This window comes from Lepisma saccharinum, chromosome 30 (genome assembly GCF_977018435.1).
Source record: "Lepisma saccharinum chromosome 30, izLepSacc3.1, whole genome shotgun sequence".
NCBI lineage: Eukaryota > Metazoa > Arthropoda > Insecta > Zygentoma > Lepismatidae > Lepisma > Lepisma saccharinum.
This window is the reverse complement of record NC_139258.1, coordinates 319,963-346,226: the sequence shown is the minus strand read 5'-3', so window position 1 is coordinate 346,226 and position 26,264 is coordinate 319,963. Positions and strand designations below refer to the sequence as shown.

Here is a 26,264-nt window from a genome sequence, read left to right as displayed (position 1 = left end):
GCAAATTGTCCATGACTCTTACATCCTATGTGTTTCTAAACAATGGATTTTTATGTATGCTGTGCAGAAGTTGTCAACAGCTTCTCTTGAGTTTTCTCTTAATTCTTGAAGCTCTTATTGGATGAAATAAAGTGCACGAACACAGTGATGGACAATTTGCACGGTAATACTCATGGATCCCACTGTACATATCAACAGGTTTCTCAAATTTATAAAACATGTGTAAGGGCAGTTCTATTTTTAAAAATCTGTTACGGTTAGGGCTCGAGGTGGCTGTGTAAACAATCTTCAGAAAATAATGATTTGTACCGAAATATGGAAGAAAAAGTTTAAAATATAATATAATTAAAGTTGTTTTTATATTACTAGTTTAAAAAAGACTTTTTTTTACATCTGCGTAAAAAACTGGTAACTAGTAAATTACCTAGCCAACCCTGACTACCGTAGACCAAATTCGTGTTCTGACGTCATACGAGGGATGCCTTCATTGTTAGGTTAGGTGTTACCATAAATAAACAGAACTTAACCTAACAACTTAGGCATTTAGCGTAAAAATGAAAGCATTGTGACGTCAGAACGCATGGTTGCTCTAGCGTTGTGCCATAAGGGAGACCCTCATAACGCGGCTCCAGTTTACATAATGTAGTCTTGGGAGCTCTTGAAGACTGCGTTCTTAATGCCGAGCGCCTTGATGTAGGACACCAATGACGTAATCGAGGTTCATTCGCTTCTGCTTGGAGAAGGTCGACCAGTGAAGCGCTCTGGAGCCATTTCTCAATTAACTGGTTTCCCTTTCTTCGTCTGTGTTGAAATTATGCTGGCAATTATGCCCGTTGTCGCAATCGAGAATCGAACACGCATCATACTTCTGTATGGCCGCTGTTGGCTCTGGAGGACTTATTTGGCCTCACTGTTTCATTCAGTTTGTTCCATTTCTTGCATTTCAGTGCGAGACATTGCGCAGTGAATCGGATTTCACTTTAAATTGTACGTCCAGTCCCAATTAGCCTTTCAGTCCATAAATTGAACTTCAAAACAAAGCTCAAACTGTTAATATACCTTAACCAGGGAGGATTTGCCACTAGGCTATCCAAGGCCCGCACAAAAATGAGACTGTTAAAATTTCTTAGTATTGTAATAATAGCAAAATAAAATAACTATTTAAAACTTGTTCCTCAAAAACATTTAACAGTGCTTTTCTAAACCTTGGCATTGCTCCGAGAAATTTTATGAGTATTTTACCATTAAATGCAAGTTAAATACAGAAATTCAGCGTAAGTGAATGTTTTACCGAAGTTTAGTGAATATTTTTTTAATCAGATGTGTCTAGTTTACAGAACATGCAATTAGTGGAAGTGATAACAAAACTGTTAATAATAATTATAACACAATTATGCCACAATCCTTCGACTCCCTTGCAGCGCAACATCGGACACATTGAGTGTTGTGACACTTGAAGGTAAACCACAGTCGGAAACCTTGCAACGAACTGATTTATTTATATATATATATATATATATATATATATATATATATATTTCTTCAAAGTCCAAGCCATGCACAGATAGACTGGACATTCAGTTCGAACAACTATGCGTCTCCACCGGGAGTGGTTAGCACATCGCTCTACGACGTCAGGGGTCACGGGTTCGAATCCCAGGCTGGGTATGGATGTTAGTGAGTGTCCACTCATCAATTTTATCATGTCATCACTCATCCTCATCTTCGCAATTAGCCAAAGGTGGCACAAAATAAAGCAAATCTATCAATCAATCGAATCGGGAAAACCTTGATTACAAAGCGACGACTTTGCCATTGCTGAGGCCCAGGGAACTGGTTAATCATGAGATCCCGCAGCAAGGACATAATGCAGTAGCTCCAATCAAACTTTAGACTGTTTGTTTTGTAGATATTGCATCTGGGTACAAAGGGGGACTCAAAGCAAACCATGACTAAGATATTTAGTCAATCAGGAACGGGACACTTCCTAACCTAACCGTTTTAACTCAGGGTCAGTTTTAGGAGCGGGTCACGCATCTTAATATTGAAGGAGTTAACGCAAGAAGTGCATATCCAACATTTCTTTAAAACTGAGAACAATGAAAGTAATAAACCGCTTTGCATTTATAAATCAACTCTAACAACATCTAGGGGTCCCGGGTTCGATACCCGGTGGAGGCACAAGTGGTTCGGATCCCACTTTAAACTGTAGGTCCAGTCCCGATTAGCCTTACTGTGCATAAAGTGGACTTAAAACAGCAACTCAAACCAAACCAAACCAGTCCCGATTAGCCTTATTGTGCACAAAGTGGATTTAAAACACCAAATAAAAGAAAATCTAACAACATCTGATTCAGATTACAAAGATGAGATTGTACTACATGTCATACAACCTTGTACAGGAGATACTTCACGACATCAGCCTCCATTTTCAGTACGGACACCCAAAAAACGTATTTAGGGGGGGCTAGGGGCTCCGGATCCCCCGAATGACTTAGTAAGTACTAAAATTAATTAATGAAATAGTAACATAACTAAAATAATGAAAATATACTTGTTTAATCAAGGGTTATTTGTTTCCGCCGAACTTCTTGGAAGGCAAGGATGATACGGCTTTGAATGGCAGTGCAAGATTTATTACTAGTTGTAATATGATGCATAAAATATCACAAGGAACTTTAGTTTTCCTCAACTGGATTTAATATTCTTTTTTGATATTCAATAAACATTAAATTCTTTATCTATTTGACGTTAATATCCTTACCACGCCATATTTGTTTTACAAATATTGCGACTTTGACTATTATTATTATTATTTGAAGACACTTGTTACGGAGCCCTCCCCCTTACGTGCCTGCGGACACCACTTTTCATCTGAGAGTGCGACAGCCCATTCAGATAAGGTAATGCTACTCTATTACAAATTCAATATATATTATTGTAAACTGAATGTTTTCCTAAATACTAGTATTAACCCTTAGCAGTAATGTTAATACAGAAGGTTGTTTCACGTTGATGGTGACTATTTCGATCACCAGGGAGCAGCACGCAGGCATAGCACAGAGCACCCAGAGCCAGTAGGACGAAAGTACTGTGTGTTGACTTGCAAAAACGATGGTTGGTGTGTGAGTGCGTGTTTATATGGCACCAAAAATTCCAGTCTTTTGGGAGGGGTACATCTGTGCCCTTTCCGACGTTGGTTATAGTTATAGCCAGATAATTAAACAGTGCCACATGAAAGCATTCCATGTGTCAAAGAAGGGCATCAATGCAGTGTTGAATCGCCATAAAGCTTGCACCGTACCTGTTGCTGGAACCAGTCAAAGTGGGCCTCGGACATATCGGAAGCCCAAGCGTTCCTCCGATGTTGTGCGGAAAGTGAGATCCTTGGTGCGATGTGAAAACCCTGCAACGCAAAGAGTGATTGCACAGGCAGTGCAATGTTTCCCTGCAACTGTAAATCGCATCATAGCCCAAGATTTACAACTTGTGCGGATGCACAAGGCTCAAGTTCATAAGTTGCGTGCCTCACATGTCCAGGAGAGGAAGACCAACAGTCGGAAGCTCTACGAACGTCATCTGGTAAGGGACCGCTGGAAGTATGTGGTGTCCCTGGAAGAAGCATGGGTGTATCTGTCGGGATGTGGTAAAAAAAGGACCATCTACTATCGTCCACGTGATGCAAGAGGTCGATCTGAGTGGGTACGTGAATGTGCTGAAAGTATTCCACGCGGGTTCATGGTTGTTGGTGGTTACTGCCATAACGGCAAACTTCCACTGCGCAGAGTGGGAAAAAAGGCTAAAATAAATGCAGCCTATTACCAGACGAATATTTTGGAGCCACTTTACAGACATTATAATCCTGCTTTCTATAGCAGCGACACATCTCGTGTTGTCATCCACCAGGACAAGGCTTCCAGTCATACGGCAAAGTCCACGCAGGCATACATGGATCGGATGACTCGTGAAACGGGCATTCATGCAATCCCCTTTACAGACATCCCTGTGCAATCCCCCGATGCCTCTTCCATGGATTTTTGTGGGTTTCCGTTGTTGAAACGAGCCTTGGGAAGCAGATGGCCCCGCACAATTGAGGGTCTTTGGAAAGCTTGTGAGGAGGAATATGATCGTTTGGACCAATGTGTTCTTCAACGCAGTCTCCTCCAATGGAAACTCCGCTGCAGGGCCATTGCTGCAAGACAGGGGTATCACGTGGAGCACCACCGCTCGTGGAGTCACGGTTTTTCTTAAGGTGAGGTGGGTTCTAATTTTGTTACCATGGACGTGAAACGACCTTCTGTATTAATACCCACACACACACATGCACGCAAACGTACGGGGTGGGCTGTAACTTCGTAACAGTCTAATAGTTTCAAAATGGATACTGAAAATAACTGTGCATTTACCGAGATATTCGTAGTTGCTGTGTCAAAATTAAGTTTGTTTCTTCATCAATCGTTGGTAGCTATGAAACTGTACCTAAGGTGATTATATTTCCTCCCCATTTCTTGTATTCTCAGATGGATTTTAAATAACCCCAAGCCACAAATACTGCGCTGCACAGCTCTTTCCAAAGTGCTATATCCCCTACACATTCTAAGAGCGGAATGAGCGACAGTCACCAATATTACAAGAAGAAGGATACTCGAGTTGCTAACTTTTCCAGCAGTTTTACAATGCAAGTACTCTGCAGGTAGGGATAATGGGATAACACAGCACTGCTGTTTTTGTTCCGAAAGAAATAATTTTGATAGATTTACTTGTACAAGACCCTGTGCCATTTCACAGAACCACTCCATAGCTAATCTGGAGTTGATCCAGGTTGTTATAATCAACCATAATTGCCAATAGTATGTGCTGTAACGCTGCCCAAACTTCGCCACCGTGGCTAAGTGGTTAGCACATCGTGCTACGACGCCAGGGGTTCATATTCCGGCCTGGGTGTTTTTGTGTGTCCATTCATCAATTTCATCATGTCATCACTCATCCCTATCTTCGCAAATTAGCCAAAACTGGCACAAGAAGTGAAGTAAAATAAAGTAAATCTCGGTTTTCTATCGCAACGATGAGGGTAATGCTGAATAAACGATACAATAAACAGGGTTCGAAAATAGGAATTTTGGTTTCATAATGTGCCGACTTCACAAGAACTTGCTGCGTTAGAAAGAAATTCTACAAATTGTTGATCAGGCTTGTCACGGATGTTTAAGTTTTACTCTCTCAGTAGAATAGGTTCCTAATGGCTCATGATTGACTGAAACTAACTAATGAAAATAAGACGGACGTACAGTATGTCACGCGTTATTAAAACATTTGCCCACTTAAATGTAACATCTTCGCTCGATACAGAGGACAAAATTTCTGAGCGCAGTCCAGATTCCCGTACACTTGAAATTAGGGTTGTTAAACATGCCGGAGAGAAAATCAGCAAGCGTAAATGGGTTCTGGACCGTCAAGAACCCTTTTGTCTTTGAAGTATTTCAATTCGGTTCCGGAACTTTTTCCGGGTCAATTTAAAAACGGTTAAGGAACTTTGTATCTGGATCAATTTTAATACGGTCCAGGAACCTTTTTTCCGGATCAGTTTAAATACGGTATTTAAATTGTGCGAGACGAATGGTTCCGGACATGGACGTCCGCAGGATTTTCCCAGGGAGGGGCAAAGAAGTCACATTTCCCCCCAAAGAGTGTAGTTCCCTAAAACACATTGCTTAAATTTGAATTTATGGTGTTAATGCAATAATTAACACATATATGTGTGTCAAATACATAATTTTTAATTGACTTTCATTTTCCAGGGGGGACACGGCCCCCTTGCCCCCCTTCCGGACGACCATGGTTCCGGACCTGTTACGGAACCCAATAGAACCCTGCTTGAAACTAAACTTGTTTTTTTCCAAACCAGGTTGAATCAAACGACAAAGATAAATACCTTTCCTCCAGCCGCAGCTCACAGCGTAAGAAACGTCCTGGAAATCCAAGTCGATGGCTGGTCTTTGAGGAAGGGAAGACAAGGTCCCCAGTTCGAGCGTCGTCCCGTTCCCCGACACCTCCGCGGTGGAGGTTGATGGCCGTGGAGCCTGGCACGGCATGGTCTACTCGCGGCGAGTGAGTTGAAGCGACTGGCAGAGGCGGCGGAGGAGAGCTCTGGCGACGACCTTGGAGGAGAAACGATGGGGTTAACCATCCACGTCTTTCCGATTACGTTACCTGTTTCAGCACCATTGTTATCTTTTTTGTAGTCATCAGCGACAATGAAAAACAAATTGCTCGGGAAATAAGCTCGTTTGCCCAGTGAGACGCGGAGAAACGCGTCAACAGAACGCAATAGAACTTCTGTTGTCTGCTTCTACTGATATCAAATTATGTAACGCCCACTACAGGCAAACGCCTGGAATTTCCGTGCCAGAAGTCTGCATGTTATCTTAAAGGTTATCGCCCACTGAGATGCCGGAAACGCTTCTGTTGGCGCGTTTCTCTGCGTCTCAGTGGGCGTTGAGCTTTAGAGATGGTGACGAGACGAGATTTGGCAGCGATTGTCCCGTCTCGAATTACAAATGCTTGTCTTGTTCTTAAACTTTGTTTTCAGGCGCACTCTATGCTCGGAGATACTAAGCGAGACTGGGCCTACAGTTTATAGCAGGGTTGTTAATGGTCCAGGAACGCATAAATTCTAACGGGTTCTATTGGGTTTCGCTGTAGGACCGGAACCATTTTCTAGCACAATTTAAATTCGGTCCAACTTGCGTATTGTTTCATTGAAAAAAGGTTCCTGGACCGAATTGGAATACTTGAAATATAAAATGTTATTTCGGTCTAGAACTCATTTACACTTGCTGATTTTCTCTCCGGGACCGGAATTGAATTTATTTAAAGTTCCCGGACCTTTAACAAGCCTGGTTTAAAGTGGGATCCGACTACATTGCGCTCACCAGAGATAGAACCCAGGATCCCTTGATAGCAAGGGGTTAGTCAGAGTGTTTACCATAGCGATCTACGATGCCAGCGGTCCCAGGTTCGAATCCCGGTCTGGGCATGGATGTTCATGTGAGTGTCTCTTCATCATATCATCACTCATCCTCATTTTCGCCATTAGCCAAACGTGGCAGAAAAGCGAAGTAAAATAAACCTAATCAATCTTTCTTGGTGGGGTATGTACACCTTACATCTTAAGCACCCAAATGTCAACTTTCCTTGCACGTAATACACCTTGGACTGCATTTTGCAGACTAACGAGGCTCTGGCACCTAAACACTGTTGTGTCGTCCATGTGTGATTGTCCCTTTATCCATCTCATCTTCATCTCCGCGATGAGCCAAAACTTGAAGAAAAGCGAAGTCACATAAATCAATATTTCCCGGTGGCCTATGCCGTCTACCGCCCCTCTTTCCGTACGCCTACTTTCGCTCTGCTACTTGTTACTGTATTGAAACCCCACCCAAGATGTATTAAAGCATTCTTCTTTTACATAAGAAGAGAAAGTAAAAAAGCGAGTGACCCAAATGATGCTTCGGACAAAAGCGGAAGACCGCATCTGGCATGTCGTTCTTCATTTACATTTTATTCCATTGCATTACGTAACGGAATTACACTTGTGTAAACGCAGTTAGGTGTCTTTTTCCAGATGTCGCCCGTTCTGATCAGGATGATTTTACATTTATTATTGTGCTCAGTGGCGGCGATTAGGGAACTGCCCCCACTTTTGCCCCCGCACTAACGAGATAAAGTGAACTGTGATTGTCTTCCCTGCCCCCCGTTTTGGCACCATGCACCCTAATTTTTTAACCCAATCTCCGCCACCGATTGTGCTGTGAAATTTTCACATTGATCAAGTTACAAATTCAATAGATGTGAATTTATTTAGAATATGCTTACAAAGCAATTATACAGTCATAACACAACATTTCACATTGAGATATGAACAAGTTTTAATTTCAATAAATGTGAATGTATTTAGAATATACTTACTAACAGTCATAACATACAAGATTCTACTTTCAAACTCTTGCAACAATAGAACATTGACAAAAAATCTACTACAAGTATATTTTTAACAACTCCAAAAGTAATTGAAAATAAATTCAGCGTCTTTTATTATTTGACAGAATATTTAAATTGTCTTAAATCACTCAAAGCGTATCGTAGCACTGCAGTCTTTCAAGTGTTGAATTTATAGTCGAAGAGTTTGTATAGTGAAATGTTCTTTATTTAAAAATTCAATTTCATGAATAACAAGAAAGATGACATTAATTTATAAAATGTTTCTGGGACGATGACCGGTCTATCAGCAGTTAAGCAACTAAGTTAACTCTTGCACAGAAAAGTTCATAGTTTTTAAAGATTTTTAAATCAGTACTATGTAAAAAAGACAGTTTGTGAAATTGAATGTTACATAACATTTAACCTGTTATATTTCGTTTCTTTCTACCTCTGACCCACGTGCACAATTGAAATGTTCCAAACCAAGCCACGGTGTTGTATTTGATGTCTCTTCCTGGTCCAAACAACCTTTGAAAACTGTGAAACTGATCATGTCCGAATCCTCACAAATGAATCTTGGCCAATTCATGATTACCATTGCAAACTTATATGTCTCGTACTCTTCATCTGGTATACCTAGTTTACTCTGTATTCTATCTTTCACTGCAGAAAAGCATTCACGTTGCTTAACTTTCAGAAGAAATGGAATTCCAAAGGTACATAATACATTTTGTTGGAAATGGGCCACTGGAACTAGTACTTCGTCATCTGCTATATTTTCTTCATCCTGGACAATTTCTTCTATCCTGTACGTCCTCGTAACATCCAGACTTTCAAGAAGTGTATCATTTCTATGAACACGGACTATCTTGTTTTTGTGTATCTCAGTAAATCTGAAATTCTCTCCACGACTTTGTACAGATTCCATTTCCTTCTTTGCGTTGTAAAGAAGATCGGCAACTGTCTCACTTGCTCTTGGGGACAATATCAACTCTCTCCCTTCTAGAGAAGCTGATACCCAAACACATCTAATCTGTTTTCCATTTTCCCTCACACAATTTGTAGTCCCAAAGATGTGATAGTATATCATTGGTTGGTTAAGCTTGCAAGAATGTATTAAATCCATTAATGTGTCTTCGTGTACTCTGTGAATTGAAACCTCACTGGTATCATTGCATGGCATGAAGAACTGAATCACAGCAGGATCAATTCTTAATTTTTGTGCAACAGCTTTTACCATTGTTTTGTAATTTGTTGTCTTTGGCAGTTTCATAATGAAGCCAATATCGTTAGGGTATGCAATGTTGCAAAACAATATTTCCATCGGGATCCATAGATCACATGTTGGTAAGTTGTTAGTATATTCATCGGCCCTCTGGAACAAAATTATTACTACTTGCATCTTGTTTCCCACAACACTAAACAAGGAATCCTTACAAATGTTTATTTTCTTAATCAGTCCAGGATATTTTTCTTTAAACACTAACAGCCTGGTATCGGAAGAAAAATTTGCTCTTTTACAAAGAAGTGATATTAAGTCATCCATTGTGGTCGTAAGAGGCATGCATTGATGACCAAGGTAGTCCATCCTTTGACACTTGGGAACGTATAATCTGAAGAACAGTAACACGTCGGTGTGGACATTGAAAGGAGGCAAGGCTTTCAAACTTGAGTCTGGAGGAATTACTTCCAAGAAAATGCTCCAGATGCGGGCATCATCTGCAAGGTCTATTACACGTGCGTGAAGATTTGCGTCAACATCCATGAACACAGGACGCAACATTTGATCTTCGTTGTCACTTAAGAGCCAGGGTCGTAGTTGTTGAACAGGATACTTCAAATAATCAGAGAAGATCTTCAGGAGATCCTTTAGCGTAGTTTGTATCGTCACTCGAAATGTTAAGTACTTCGCATTGTCTGGATCGCAGAGACCAATTCCTTGATGGCCGTCAAAACTATCCTCCAGCAAAACCTTCACTACCATGTACAAATATGATTGTATTCTCTCCTTCCTCTGAATTTGTTCCAACTTCTGATCACTTTGTATCCTTGCTGCAAGCTCTGGTGGAATATCGTCGTCCCTTACTTCTTGAAGGATACCTTCCAGTTCACTCTCTAGAATGTATACCAACATACATGCGTTCGTGCAGATCTTTACAGCTTCATCCTCACCTTCTCCATGTCCTCCATAATTAGCCATTATTGCCTCCTGCTTGGAGCAACTTGAAACCACTTCATCATCGAACCTATACCAATTGCCATCACATTTTGGATCTATGTACAGAATATAATGGCCTCCATGAGAATCTCCGCTATGCACTACAATGGCATGTAGAATGTACTCTGAAATAGTTTTCTCCTGAATAATCTCAGACCTTTCAAGATTAATTTTCTCATAGAATTCGAATTTGCCATTAAATTTGATGGAACAATTGGTGGTAGGGAAATATTGAAATCTTCTGATTTGAAAGTGAAGAACAGGTGGAAGGGAATAGAACCCAATGCTTTTTCCTGTTGTTTGTAACTTGTACTCTCTACTATAATGCTTAACACTTTCTATAAGCCTTGTGGCCATATAGTTCTTAAGAGCTTCTTCAATATTATTCTGTCCTTTGATATCTAGTTCAATCTCGTAGAATTTATTAAATAAATAGTGTTCCGTACCCTCACAATTAAGACAAGAAATAAATTCTCCTTCGAAAAGTTTCGACACTGTTCCTTCTACAGACGATCCTTTCATAATAGTTTTTAATTTGTCCAGTATTATTTTCAGTAATGATTGATTATTGTGTCTTAATAAACATGAGGTTTCCCATCCAAAACACCTGGTTAGGTGGTTTGTTCTCACAGGATCAGGGCTGAATTGAAGTTGGTGAAGCACTTTCTGGATCGCTAAAGCAATGCTTTCTCTTGAATCATCATATTCTGTTGGAATTTTGTACACTGCTTTGCGAAGGTAGGTCGTAAAATACAGAATTTGCAGTGTGGAGTTCAGTTTGCTTGTAACGCGTTGGCTTTTCAATCCTACATATCCCGTGAATCTTCTAGAATCCCAAGCAATTCCAACGGGAGCATCAGCTTCCACGTGGGCTTCTATCGTGATGCTACCATTTCTGACATGGCCCCTTCTGGGAGCCAGCACGTCATTCCACAACATGAAAGTGGAGAAACCCCAATCCTTCTCCTCCGTGCAGAACAAATGACGAATGGCTCTTGTGTATGGTTCCCTGTCTGTTCTTGAACTTAATAGGGTGAATTCTCCTTTGGCAAAACAGCTCCAAGAAGTTGATGTTGAATCTCCATTGCATTCGAGAAAGACACTTAAATATTTTTTGTTCGTAATCACACGTGGGATAACCGCAATTCTCCATGGTAGGTTACGGATGTAACATGGTGGCGAGACCTTCTTTTTGGACAGCTTATGAACATTCTGCAGTCTATAGTGAAACGTGGCTTCGGGACGGGATTGGTCTACTTGTACATGAGCTTCTAATATTATTTTGTCATATTTTATGTATCCCATTTGAGGATCAAGTACATCATGCCACGGAACAGAAATGCCTGATTCATTATCACTTGCGTGAAACAAATGTCGAATGTTCCTTGTGAAGGACTTCCCGCCATGTTGATTTAATAATTGCAATTCTGCAGTAGCGTAGCAGCTCCACGACCTTGAATCCGGGTCCCCGTCGCACTGAAGAAATATACATGAACAAGATTGCTGTTGCTTACCTTTAACTGGAATAGTGGGTGGCATCACCTGGATTCTCCACGTTAAGTTCCTAAAGGAATGCGGCAATGATTCCTCCGGTTCCTTCAGACTACTTACATTATGAACTGGAAAGCGTAAAACCGTTTCAAAGCGCGATTCATCTTCTTCCAATTCCATATTTCTCTTGTGAATAATAACTTGTCTTCCCTCAACTATATTTCAAGATACTGGTGACACGTCATTGTATCGTGAACGTTTTACTAACAGTGTAAGTAATGAAAGTTCTTCTTCTTCTTCTTTTATATGACCCTATCAACAATATTCTGTTGACTTTGGTCAGCGTTTCTGTTATCATGGAGGAATGAAACTGGAAGAGCAAGCTCTGCGCGTTGTAACTGAAGCCGGGTCATGTGACTATAGTCAGACCACAACATTCTTAGACGCCATAATGAATCATATAATTTTATAAACTTTTTGAATGCGAATTGGGAAGCGATGGTGGCCTGTTCAGCATGCACAACAACGTTCTCTTCACTTAAATATTACAAGAACACACTACAACTAACTTTAATAATGGAAACTGTACACATGACCTTACCTTTCACTCTTGATCAGCAAGCAAAATTGCGAGCCAAATGAAGACGAACTTAATGTAAGAGAAATCCATATAGGTGGACCCGTCACGCCACATACGAAAAATCACGCAAAAATCTTTACTAATTACGAGTCGTATTTCGATTGACATCATACAAAGTGGATAACCTTGCGTTTGATGTCAGCCCTGGGCTGACTTTGACTTTAGTTTTAAATTATTTACTTGCACTTTTGGCTAACTGATTGATTGATTGAATTGTTGTTTTAAGTCCACTTTATGCACAAAGACTAATCGGGTCTGGGCCTACAGCTGAAAGTGGGATCCGAATCACTATGTGCCTCCACCGGCACGCCTTGATTACGAGGTTTCGTCGCTACCACTGCGCCATAGGGGAGGCCCATTTTGGCTAATTGAGACGTGAGGTTTAAATTGATGAAGTGACACTCACAGAGATGATCAGGCCCAGGCTGGGAATCGAACCCTAGACCCCTGACGTTGCTAACTAGAAGTAATCTACTAATCAACAAGAGAATCTCCTCTTCGGGTTGCTTCCTTCAGCTTCGCACGAAATCACTTCGACATTTTTAATTAGGTCCATATTGGAATACCAGTAACTTGATGTTCCCATTATCACAATTTTTATATAACTTTGGTCTTCAAATTACGATATGGCATCCAGAATAACAATTGTATATTCGAACAATCACTAGAATACTGGTTAAATTTTTATATAACATCTGCAGATTTGAGGAAAATTAGCTACTTAATTATTAGGCTGATAATGAGTGGCTAAACCTATATCGAAGTCCTCTTTCCACATATAAATTTTTCCTACTTGTATAGAAATAAAGAGAGGGAAAGTGGCGGAGTGGTTAGCACATTGCGCTACGACGCCAGGGGTCCCGGGTTCGAATATCGGCCTGGTCATGGATGTTTACCAATTCCATCATATCATCACTCATCCCCACCTTGTCAAATTAGCCGAAAGTGGCATAAAAATAAATAAATCAAATCAATCAATCAATCAATCAATAAAGAGAGGGAAGGGGTGGAAGGAAAGCTTGAGTCGCTGACATGATTTTTAGATCAGCTGAAGTAAAGAAAATAAACACGAGAAATGACAGATGTTTTTGGTTCTTTATTAAGTCCACTTTTGTGCTCATATGATAATCTGGGCCTACTTGTTAAAGTGGATTCCGAACCAAAATGCATTGCGCTTCAATCGCAGAGGTCGAACCCAGGATTCCTTCATTATAGAGCGACAACGTTATGCCATCGGAGAGAAAATATTCGAAAGAATTCATTCCAACTGTGTCATTTTATCATAACCCAAGTTGCGTTCCTTTAAGAGAGGGGAACACAGTACACTCCTTTAAGTTAAACACTCCTAAGATGATAGAAATTATACATTCAAGTGCATGTAATTGAATAATGGGCATTGTCTGTTAGCCACACCTTTTTAACGGTCACTGAATATTTGCTCTCAATGACGAAATGTGACGCAACTCTAGCTTAAATTCAATTCACATTTGTTTCACTGTTGCATGCATGCTGCTGCATTCCAAAATTGTAGTTTTAAGTCCACTTTCTTTCCTTCCCTCTTTCTCTCTACTTATATCTCTTCCTCTGCCTTTACGTCCGTCTTCTCCCCCCCCCCCCTTTCAAGACGGTCGGTAGCCTTACGAGACGCTTCTTGCATTTGTATGCCAAAATGTAGACGTGACTTTCTCCCGCACGAAGTTTGCGAAAAACCCGGCAGAGGACTCTGCCACCGCATTGAGAGGTAGTGCCATCTACCGCCTTCCGTGTGTACTACGTCACATTTTGAATGTTCATACCCTTGGTAACACCCACAGGATTTTATTTTACAAGGGGGTGGTGCAAGCGACGTATTTCTCCCCAAATACGTATTTCTCTGTCAAAAAACACTATTCAGTTTGATGCCATTGCATTCTTATGATGACCTGGCTATTTGTATTTATCAGTCCCTTATTATTAATGCAATTTTTTCTGGCTGAAATGACATGATACGTGCATGCAAATTTTTGTGGGGGGCTCTGATCACTGAAATAAATTAATGAATGACTCACTCTCTCCCTTTTTAAGTTTTGGCCTCAGTGTTCGGAATCTCATAAAAGCCCATGAATTCCTCAAAAATATCAAAATTTTTATTCACAGTTCGAATGCAGAATATTAATTGTCCACGGATGGATATGTCACAAGTTTCGTCAACCATAATAGCAAAATATTCCCGACTTTTAATATCTGCTACCACGGATCGCAAAACAGATCTCCCTAATATATCAATGATCTCGTTCTGAATGTCATGTGAGAGCCATTTGTAGCCCGAACGCCCATCCACTACCCTAGTTCATGCACATCTTCTTTTCAAACTCTTTTTAGTAAAGTTGTTAACAATACTCACAATTACATGCTTAGTATATAGTAATAAGTCATGTGTTTTGCTCTCTGGTCGTAGGCCCTTAAAGTTGATGGTCTATAACATTACAAATGTGTATTTAAAGTTAAGTTCATGTGGCACAATTCAGAGTAAACTTTACAAGAGAAGCAAAATAATACATTAGATCCTCTTAAGCAAAATTATTTGGGGGCTCTGCCCCCACATCGTTAACATTGGGGGGGGGCTCGAGTCCCCCAAGCCCCATGGAGTCTGCGCCTATGGATACGTGTGAAACAGGCCCGTATCAGCAGCCGCCATCTAAAGGCGAGAAAGTGGGGGGTTGAAGCCCTGAGAATGAATTTCTCAGTATATTGCAACTTATACAATATGTTTAATCCTGCGAGGGAAGTACAATTAATTACCACTTTACACTAATTTATATTAGATATTCGTAGGATTTTAGGGGCAAGGACGTATTTAGGGAGATCCAGGGGGTCCGGATCCCCCCCCCCCCGAAAGACTGACCAAGTACTAAAAATTAAATAATCAAAATATATTTTTAGCTTTTTTGTATAATAATAGCCTATGTATAAAATATTAATCGGATCGGGCACTTTACTTTTCGTCAAATAGATCTAAAATTATATTTTTGTTATTGAATAAAAATGAATTCTCTATCGATTTCATGTAGCTCTCCTTGGCAGACAGTTCTTTTTATGCAAATTATGGCGATGTTAAGTACACGTAAGCTAGATAATCATGCGGTTGTATCTCTATTATTAAAGTCTTTATACTTATTCATGTGATAATAATACGATATTAATTAATTTACACATTAATATTATTTTAATTTATCATTATTATTAGATATTATTATTATTATTGAGACTTGTTTCGGCGGAACCCCGAAATATAAATCTAGATACGTGCCTGTTCAGGGGGGCTTAAATCCCCCAAGCCCACCTCCCGACTAAGTGCCTTGTGTAAAATATAGTTTTAGCTCACACTCATTTACCCCCTTCCTTTCCCCAGACTTCTATAACCACTTTACATTATAATGCAATGAGAATTAACAGAGACCACTGGTGGAAAGAGAAAATGTTCAAAACAAAATTCCAATCTTCTGGGTCTGTTGCAAACCTGGCAATTAATTGTGTACTAGCCAGACATTATTTTATTTCATTTCGTTGATTCACTTTATCACTCATGCAATTGGGATATCAGCACCTAATTGGACATGCCACTAAATGTACATTATCAGTGGCATGGCCGGGGGGGGGGGGGGCGAGGTTGGTGGTGTCCTAACCCTCCTTTGACCCGGTATTCCTTAAAAAAATGGTAAGAATGGATGGCAAAATGAGGACTGATTATTTATTTATTTATTTATTTCAGAAATTGAACGCAATTATTACCCATTAATGGCGTTCATTATACAATAATTTTGTGATAACATTATTGAAATATTGCACAAATGAATGTAGTATATAGACAGAAAACATTTAACAAACATATAAGTCTTAGATTCTATCGTAATTTATGTAATATTAGTATATTCATTTTCAAAATTGTGGTCGGGCAAAATAAGTCCACAATGTTTTCACTTTTGATGGTATCATTAAATGTTTTACACGTATTCTTAATTGGGGATATTGTCAGAGCGTTGGTTCTATTACGACGGAGGCTGAAGAGTTGCCTTCTTGGTCGTAATTTGCTTGAGGGGACGTAGAAGTCGAGCTGTGACAGGGCGAAAGGAGCTTCAATGAGATTATTTAAAATTTTGTGGAGGAAAATGAGCTGATGCATGATGCGTCTGTTGTTGAGAGTTGTTAGGTTAAAATATCTGAGAAGGTTCTCACGGGATTCCATTTGAGGGTATATACCATCTAGTTTGTACTTTAAGTGTCTTAAGAATTTACTTTGAATTTGTTCTATTTTGTTTATATTTTGCTGGGTTTGAAAGAAAGAAGAAAGTATACGTAAAACCCCTTTCGAAAATCCTAGGCACGCCACTGAGCATCATTCAGTTTCAGTAGCGTGCTGTTGAATTTTGAAAAATGCACATGGTAACAGTTAAATTTAATGTGGCAAGTATCGCCAGCACACTACCATATGAAGGGATATTTACCTTAGTGCAGAGAAATTTAGGTGAAACCAGGAAATAGTATGACCTCACATTTAAATATGAGAACTATTATTTGTTTCAATATGGAAGCAAGTAAAATTAACCATAATTGAAAATGTAAATTTGACTTGAGAAAATGAAACTTAAAATTATTGTAACAAGACAGCTAGTTGAAACGTGGTCTTGCATAACAATGAAAATATTCATTTTCCGCATTTTTTTCTCCAGGTAGACATGGCACAATATATATTGCATCCTATTTATTCGTTCCATTAAAACATATATTTTTTCCCTCCTTTAATTGAAGTTTTCAGTCAACAGAAATAGATTTTTAATCCTGAAACATGTTTTTCAATTCAAACACTGAATTTTACTTAGCTTTTCTTCCACGTTTGGCTAATTGCGAGGAGTGATGATACGATGAAATTGATGAAGGGATACTACGACGCCAGGGGTCCCGGGTTCGAATCCTGGCCTGGGCATGTATGTTTGCGAGTGTCCATTCATCAATTCGATCATATCATCTCTCATCCCCATCTTCGCAAATTAGCCAAAAGTGACACAAAAAGCGAAGTAAAATTAAGCAAATCAATCAATGATGAAGGGACACTCACAAAGAACACCGATGATGAGGCCGGGATTCGAACCCAGTACCCTAGCAATTTTATTTTGTTTCCAACATTAATTACTACCCAAGTCCAAAGTGCCAAGACCTCTACTGGCATACGATGGAGGAGCTGGTGGGAGATAAAGCCCCTCCAGATAAGAAAGAAGAATCAAATGAAAACAGTAAAGGACTCGGAGGAAATCAAAGTGGAAAATGCAAATTTCCCTTAAAATGACCTCCGATTAGCATTTTTGTTTTTGAACAACTTTTAAAACTAAGGTTGAAAACATTAATTGCAAAATATTTTTTGGTTTATACCTCCTCTACCTAGAAAGCAGCTACGTAATATCCACTTTTACAATTCCAACCTCATCCGAAAAAAATCCTGCGTTCGCTTAGTGGTCCTTGGTTCTTTCAGTGATGCTAAGGCCCGTTTTAGACCATAGCATTTTCCTTAGCATTTACGCCATGACCAAAATGCTACCGTGTAAAGTGAAAAATCTTATGGCATTTCAGATGCCATGGCATATTTCATGGCATTTCTCAAGGATAGAACCCGTCCTATTTCCGTAGCATTTTTCGTAGCGTAACCAATCAGAAGCGAGCTCTAGGTCACGAGCGAGGTTGTAATGGCGGCCGCGTGAGATGTAAACAATGTATCACTTCAAATTTTTAAAACCCGATAACTATTCAACCTAGATGAATAAGGTTTCGTATAAAACGCTATTAGATACAAAACAGTGGCACTGCTTAAATACATACTTTACAACGCTTAATGTGCACGTATGGAAGAATATTTTAGTTATTTCAATTTTTAGTTGTTTCAATGTAAACACAGTGCACTCAGCATAGATGGTGTAACTCGACGTGCCTTTCATGCTGTATATGTTATGCATTGCAATCGCAAAAGCTACCCGAAATGTTACATGAAATGTTTGCGTGTAAAATACGATCTGCTATAAGATTTTTGAAGCATTTACATAGCATTTATGCTAGCAAAAATGCTAAAGGAAATGTTTCGTCTAAAGCCGGCGTAAGGCGTAATGTTACCGTGTAAAGTGAACAATCTTATACAATCGGTCCTATTTCCGTAGCATAACCAATCAGAAGCGACCTCTAGGTCACGAGTGCAGATGTAATGGTGGCCAAGTGAGATGTAAACACTTCACATTTTTAAAAGCCGATAACTATTCAACCGAGAGGAATAACGAACGGTATTAGGTACAAAACAATGGCGCTGCTTGAATACATACTTTATATACTGTTTATGGAAAGTAAAAGAAGGTAAAGTGCTCCCCTGTGCTTTGCACCACGCCATGAAGGCGTTTAGGAGGTGTAGAGTTAGGGCGCCACACTTTCTTGATCACGGCCGAAGGTGGGGGTGCTGTGATCAGCACCACGCCCCTGGCCGCCTTTACCCCCTAGAGTTTCCTCCATACTGTGCATGAATGGGAAAATATTTTAGTTTCAAATTGTAATCAGCGTGCACTCACCATAGATGGTGTAACTTTACGTGTCTTTCGTGCTGTATATATTACACATTGTAATCGCAAGAGCTAACAGAAATGTTCCATGAGATGCTTCCGTGTAAAGTAAGATTTTTGGAAGCATTTCCATAGCATTTAAGCTAGCAAAATTATTTTATACTTTATACCGCCTCTACCTAGAAATCAAATATTGTCCTCTTTCATCTTTTCTTTGTCACAAATGGGTACGAGGTTAATAAAATCCCACGTTGACATATAAATAAAAGAAATATTTATTTGTGATATAATACAAGTCTCGGGAGACAATGCTAGGAAGGCCCGCGGAAGAGGTTCTTGTAGAGATGCGTAGAGTGCTTGACCCTCCACCGCAGGGCCGCGTAGCTGAGGGCCCTGTAGAAGAGGATGTTGACGCAGAGGCCCAGCACTTGCATCCAGTAGTCCGTGTCCCGGAGGCCCAGGACCTTCATCAGGAAGGAGGGGTACGTGAAGATACAGTGGTCCTCGCGGCAGTCCATGGGGCCCCGGCCCTCGTAGATGGAGTTGGCGAGGCCCACGAGGCCCAGCCGGATGAAGCTCAGCTGCATGAGGGCCCTCCACGTGCTGGTCAGGAGGTGGTTGAAGTCGATGCCGTACAGGGCCATGATCAGCAGGGGCAGGTGGACCACGGACGCCACCAGGCAGGCGTTCTGAAAAACACGTGTGCATGTTGCAAGAATCGGACGTATTTTGGGAGGGGGTCCAGGGGGTCAGGACCTCCCCCCGAAAGACTTACTAAAATTAAATAATGAAAATATAATTAATTTAGCATTTGTTATATAATCGATGGTTATTTAAATAAACTTATTGGAAGGCAAGGAATTGTGCTCATACGGCTTTGAAGGACAATTCCAAACATTTATGCACACTCCTACTTATGCATAAAATATCAATCACCAACTTTATTTTCGTCAATTGGATCTAACTCCTTTTTTGTTATTCAATAAATATTCAGTTCTTTATCTTTTTGACATTAATTTCATTGACAGGGTAGATGTTTTTATAAAAGTTTTTCCGCCCTTAACTAGACGTAAGCTAGATAATGATTACCTGCTGTTATATATGTTGTTTTTTACCATTTTACCTATTCATGTAATAATAATACAATATTAATTAATTTACATATTTAATTAATATAATCTTAATATAATTAGAATAATTATATTGTTATTGAGTTACTTGGTCGGACCCCCCCGTAATGTATTTCTAGATACATATATGTATAATGTAAAATATAGACTCAATTAATATATGATGTATTGATAGGCGTAATTTCGCGGGGGCAAAGGGGGAGCGCTCCCCCCCTAAAAAAATCAGGTTTGATAAAAATTTACATTTTTTTAGCTTCCTTGGATCTGAGGAGCAAAGTTATGAGTAATATTTGTGATTTCGCAAATGTCTCAGTTATCCTAGACGGTATTTTTATGGGATGGAAAACTTTTCGATTCTGCCCCCCCCCCCCCAGTTAAGCTCCAAATTCGATTCTGCCGGCCCCGGTGGAGGAGTGGTTATCATATCGTGCCACGACGCTAGAGGTCCCAGGTTCGAATCTCGGCCTGTGAGTGTTTTTTCATCAATTTCATCATATCATCACTCAAGCAAATCAATCAATCAATCAAATTAGATTCTGCCCCCCAAAAATTATGGCTCAAGTTACGCCCACGGTTCGAATTTAATCTACTCATCATCATCGTCGCGATTAGCCAAAAGTGACAGAAGAACGATATAAAAGACAAAAGTAAAAATGCTTACTACGCTGTTGAGTAGTGATCCAATGACCCACCCCAGGCCTTCCGACGTGAAAGCCACTAGCAAGCAGACCAAGGAGAACCTGGAGAATCTATCCAAGTCGAGCGGTTGACTGGTCAGGAAGTATGTCAGCGATATGAATATCATGTCCAGGAGAATCTGTAAGGAAGAACATTTCATTAATGAACAGTTACGAAGGTGGATGGGGAAGATACGATCTGAAATTTATCTATGACAGGATCTTGTAACATAGACACATGGATGTCCGCAGGATTTTCTCCAGGGAGAGGCAAGGAAGGCACATTTTCCCCAATATTAGTGTTGTTTCCTCAAAAAAAAAAAATTGAATTTATCATATTCATGCAATAATTAACACACATTATTGTGGCTGAAATGAAATTATATATATATATTATTTATATATAATTTTTGGTTTACTTTCATTTTCCAGCGGGGGCACCCCCCCCCCTTCCGGACGTCCATGCTTACTTAAATGCTATCAAATTCGAAATACTATTTTTATTAACATGATACATTATTAAAAAATGAACATGGGCATTTTCTTCCTGTTGTAATGACCTATGATTTCAAAGCTTAGTTTAATTTTAAGCCTCAAATCAGTTATCTTGCTCTCCCTTGAACAATAACGAGTTAGTTTCTAATCTTTTCGGAACATCTTCCATTTGTGTAGGAAGAACGAGTGGTTGAAGTGAGTGTTCTCTTTTGCTTGGTCTGTTGTGAATTTACCAAAACAAGCATGGATATTTCAATAACGTGATCAAGAATTTTGAAATTAAAAGCATGGCCGTTGAGGGAGGAGTTTGGAGATATATTATTATTTAAAATGCGCCTTCTTTCTTAGGAGAACTAGGCAATTGGCTGTATAATTTATTTACCCCTCCCCCTTGTTGAAGCACTGCATTGCTTGCCAACGAGTTCCGAAAATGGACGAACTGCGGCTTTTTGTAAAAGAGGGAGACTTCGATTTGATTGTCATTATAGAAATCTGGATAAAGGACGGAACACCACTATCTCTAATTAGTATACAGGGTTATGAAACGCTAACAAAAAATAGAACCAAGAATAACTGTGGCGGAATTGTAGTTTTTCATAAATCTAACTTAACTGTTCGAACAATAGAGAGGAAAGTAAATACTGAAGGCATCGAAACATAAACTTTGATTCTGAAGTACATGAATAAACAGTTTGGTGTATGTTCCATATACAGACCGCCCAATGTCCCATATACAAAACTTACATTGTTCGAAGAATTAATATCCGAATTAGTTGATAATCTCTTCCTGTTAGGAGATGTAAACTGCGATTATCTCACCCCGAATAAACCAGAAACACGGTTTTTAAGATCGATTTTTGATTCATTTGGTCTAACGCAAATAGTTAATAAACCAACCCGTATCACCGAAAAAAGTAAAACGCTGCTTGACATCATAGCCGTCGACAATACAGAATTAGTGTTTAAAACTGACGTCACTGTCCCAATCGGTAAATCAGACCACTGCGTTGCGTACGCTGATTTCTTGTTTCAGAAACCGGAACCTCAAGCGAGCTACGTTTATTGTAGAAATTTTAATACCTTCAACGAAGAAATTTTTGCAAAAGACATAACTGATGTAGATTGGTCAAAGCTTTACTCACTTGATGATGTTAACAATAAAGTGGAGTTTTTGACCTCAAATATACAAAATGTTTTTGACACGCACGCACCTCTAAAAAAAAAAGAGAAACACAATAAGAAAAATGCACCGTGGATCACCAGTAATGTTAAATTGTTGATGGGAATCAGAGATAACGCGCTACGAAAGTTCAAACGTTGGAACAATCCAAGCGACTGGCAACAATATAAAGAACTCCGGAACTTTACAACAACTGTCATAAGACAAGAAAAGAAATGTTACCTTACCTTCAAATTTGGCGGGAAAAATTTAAACCGGAGAGAAACATGGAATGAGTTGAAACAATTGGGTATTGTTAACAATAAAAAGTCTCACGATAATACATTCTCTCTCATAAGTACCACTGAAGATTTAGATGCTGTTAATGACCATTTTGGTAAAATTTGCAATGAATCTGAAATTCCTCCTCCACTTAAGGCTCAGCAAATAAAGCTGAACAATATTTTAGCTTTACTGAGGTAACTGAAAAAGATGTACATAGAACTATTTATAGCCAGTGGCGTGCCCAGGGGGGGTGGTGGGGGTTAAAACCCCCCATTGGTTTCGTCATTTAAAAAAAAAAATCAAAGCAAAAATAAATTTTATTTCATAAATGTGTTTGAGTACCAAATTGCCAATATTGTAAAATGTTTACATTTGGCAATGAGAAATGTATTGCTTCTTCAATTACTTTTGATAATATTTGAGTTGAGTTTCAGCAATGCACAGGCATTCATTCATTCCTTAGTCACTGAAAAGGAAGGAGAATTTCCTTCTCAGTATGGTCAAGAAAAGAGCCGTAACCCTTGGAATGCGAACTGAAGGAATCCCTCCTCCCCTTTCTTTCACCCAGGATGACCCTTGACCCTCCCTTTCTTTCCTGTTACGACAATGTTGCTAACTTTCCTTTTCTTTCTTTTCCCTTCTTATACCATTTATGCCAGCAGAGCAAAGTTCTGTGAGATTTGAATCACTACAATTAGTAGGCAAAGTAAGTCAAAATCTTATATCGCACCTGGATGCATATTTATTTCAAAATATCAATAATTATAATAATAATAATAATAATTGTTGCAGGCAGTAGCGAGGCATGGTTTTACGAAGGAGGCAAGCGATGTTTTGTACAATAGCATGCCGGGAGGAAGGGAAGAGTGAGGGATGCGTTATATAGCCCCACTGGCCCAGTCAGTTTCATTAACAAAATAAAGACAATTAATATGCCAAAATATTATACGTTTTACTCTTGTGCTCTTTACAAATTAGATATTTTTTTCTCAACCAATTTCCAGCCTTCAGTTTATTGAATTTTCTTGTAACATTTGTGAAAGATCTCACTTGAATTTGTGCGTAAATAATTTAGCAGTTGCCAACACTACTGACACTACTGGTTGCTGTCAACACTGGTGACGTAATTTGAGCTGGACCAAGCTGGATGCATGTTTCAGACATTCGACCGCCCGGTATCTTTGTCCCAAGTCCTGATGTTCACTGGGGTTGTAGCGAGTTGCAGTTTGCAAGGTAGCAAGTCGAAGTGGTCGTGTTGTGTGTGACGTTTCTGCGTGTGTAATAGATTTTTGACGTGGAACTAAAGATGGATAGAAAAAAGAGGAGAAATACATTATTAGATTATTTCCAAAAGAAACAAAAAATGGAAGTTGAAGCTTCACCTTCCACAAATAGAACGTCAGAAAAGGTCGATTTAAGTTCAGAGGAATTCCATCCGAATTGCGAGAGTGAAACGTGCGAACTTTCAGACTCTTGATGTTCAACAAGAAGGCATAACAGAAGATATTGGAAACCTTGTTGCAAAATTATGTCAAGGAACTGTCGAGGTAAGTGACGTTCATTATTTGATAGCAGATACTCTATGTGATCAGAAGTATCCGGGCACCCACCTGAAAAGAAAGTACAAATTTGGGCAACCCTCCATCGGAAACACTGGCAGTCAATACAGTGTTGGCCCACCCTTAGCCTTGATGACAGCGTTCGCTCTCACAGGCATACTTTCAATCAAGTGGCGGAAGGTTTCCTGAGGAATGGCAGCCCATTCCTCGCAGAGTGCCAAAATGAGAAGAGGTATTGATGTAGATCGGTGTGGTCTAGCAAGAAGTCGGCATGCCAAAACACCCCAGAGATGTTCTATGGGATTCAAATCAGGACTCTGCGCAGGCCAGTCCATTAGTGGAACGTTGTTGTCTTCAAACCACTCCCCCACAAGCCCTGCAGTATGGACGGGTGCTCGGTCGTGTTGAAAGACACAATGGTCATCCCCGAACTGGTCTTCGACGGTAGGCAGCATGAAATCTGTGAAAATGTCAACGTAAGCTTGTGCGGTGACATTGCCATGTAAAGCAACAATGGGGCCAAGCCCCCTCCAGGAGAAACATGACCACACTGTAATCCCGCCACCTCCGAATTTCACTGTCGGCACTATACAGGCAGGTAGATGTCGTTCACCAGACATTCGCCACACCCGCACCCTACCATCGGATCGCCACATTGTGTACTGTGATTCATCACTCCACACAACGGTTTTCCACTGTTCTATGGTCCAGTTTCGACGCTCCTTGCACCACACGAGGCGGAGTTTGGCATTTGTCTGTGTGATGTTTCACTTATGGGCAGTTGCTCGGCCATGGAAACCAAGTTGCCGCACCTTGTGCCAAACAGTAATGGTGCTTGGAGTAGATCCTGATGCAGTTCGGAATACCTGTGTGATGTTGGCGATGGATGATTGAAGATAATGCTGTACGACCCTCTTCAACACTCGATGGTCTCTGAGGTCAACATGGAAGGTTGGCCTGCATGCTTTTGGGTTGTACACATCCCTGCACTATAACATCGGAAACAGTGGACAGAGGGATGTTTAGGAGGGTGGAAATCTCTCACACAGACTTCCAACACAAGTGGCACCCAACCAACTGACCACGTTGAAAGTCTGTGAGTTCCTCAGACCATCCCATACTGCTGTCTCACACTGTCTGCAGGCTACTGAGTTCGCTGACTATGTGTTCCACTCGGTAGATTGCAGTACTGTGTCGCCCTCTATGATAAACACACGTTTCTCGGTGTGTCCGGATACTTTTGATCACATAGAGTATATCCATAGGCGGATTTAGAATTGTTTTCTGGGAGGGCATAGCATGTGCTGTAAGTATACAATTGTGTGTGCAGGGGAGGGGGGTGCCGCGTGTGTATGTCTGGAAGACGTGTGTAGGATGTTACCCTATATCACCAATAAACTTTCGCAGGGCGAGAGAACATGAAGATGAACGAGTTTCCTCAATGATTTAAGGGGCCTCACCGATGGTGGTGTAATCAAAGAAGTCCTGGGTTTGATCCCCTGTGAAGGTGCATTGCACAGTGGTACGTATCCCGATTTAAACTTTAAGCCCAGTCCCGATTAACGTATCTGAATATAAAATGGACTTTAAAATCATTTACTTTTTGTTTTGTTCACGAACCCTCGAAAAATGATATTATCTATCTTATAGATCCACCAAGGCATTTGAAACCCTGGCGTCGGAGCAGTGGCACTAGTGTCGCTAGTTAAAGCCATGGGGAAACCTTTGTTCATGTATTTTCCCAGGTCCCAGAAAGCTTGGTGCTACTATACAGTGTATATGTATGCAACCACATTATAAAATCACGGTTGCCATGGACAGTTTTATTATTTTGTAGGAAAGGGATAAAATTTGTATTACAACACGGGATAGACTAGGTAGGCATCTTATGAACTGTAAATATTCCTTACAAATCTTCTGAATATTTCTCTTGTACAAACGCAACAAATACAATAAGTAATATACGTGTGCAGTAATAAATTCATTTTCTGAAAGCATCTTTTCTGGCATCAGTGGTCGAAGTAGGGGATGCTGCCTCCAGTTAAGAAAGTTTCACAA

The 26,264-nt window shown here is 40.0% G+C and overlaps 1 protein-coding gene and 1 pseudogene across 1 annotated transcript in view; both read right to left on the bottom strand.

Moving 5' to 3' along the window:
- The window catches only part of LOC145981709 (ABC transporter G family member 2-like), a 113,747-nt gene that overhangs the window by 38,247 nt on the left and 49,236 nt on the right, over positions 1–26,264 (bottom strand). The window contains exons 10-13 of the mRNA XM_083115111.1: positions 20,693–20,848; positions 19,214–19,590; positions 12,001–12,106; positions 5,933–6,095 (exon numbers count right to left, since the gene is read on the bottom strand). Of these exons, the coding sequence (XP_082971237.1) occupies positions 5,933–6,095; positions 12,001–12,106; positions 19,214–19,590; positions 20,693–20,848 (802 nt within the window). The remainder of the gene's footprint in view (positions 1–5,932; positions 6,096–12,000; positions 12,107–19,213; positions 19,591–20,692; positions 20,849–26,264) is intronic.
- LOC145981983 (ubiquitin carboxyl-terminal hydrolase 7 pseudogene) lies at positions 7,922–11,945 on the bottom strand (annotated as a pseudogene).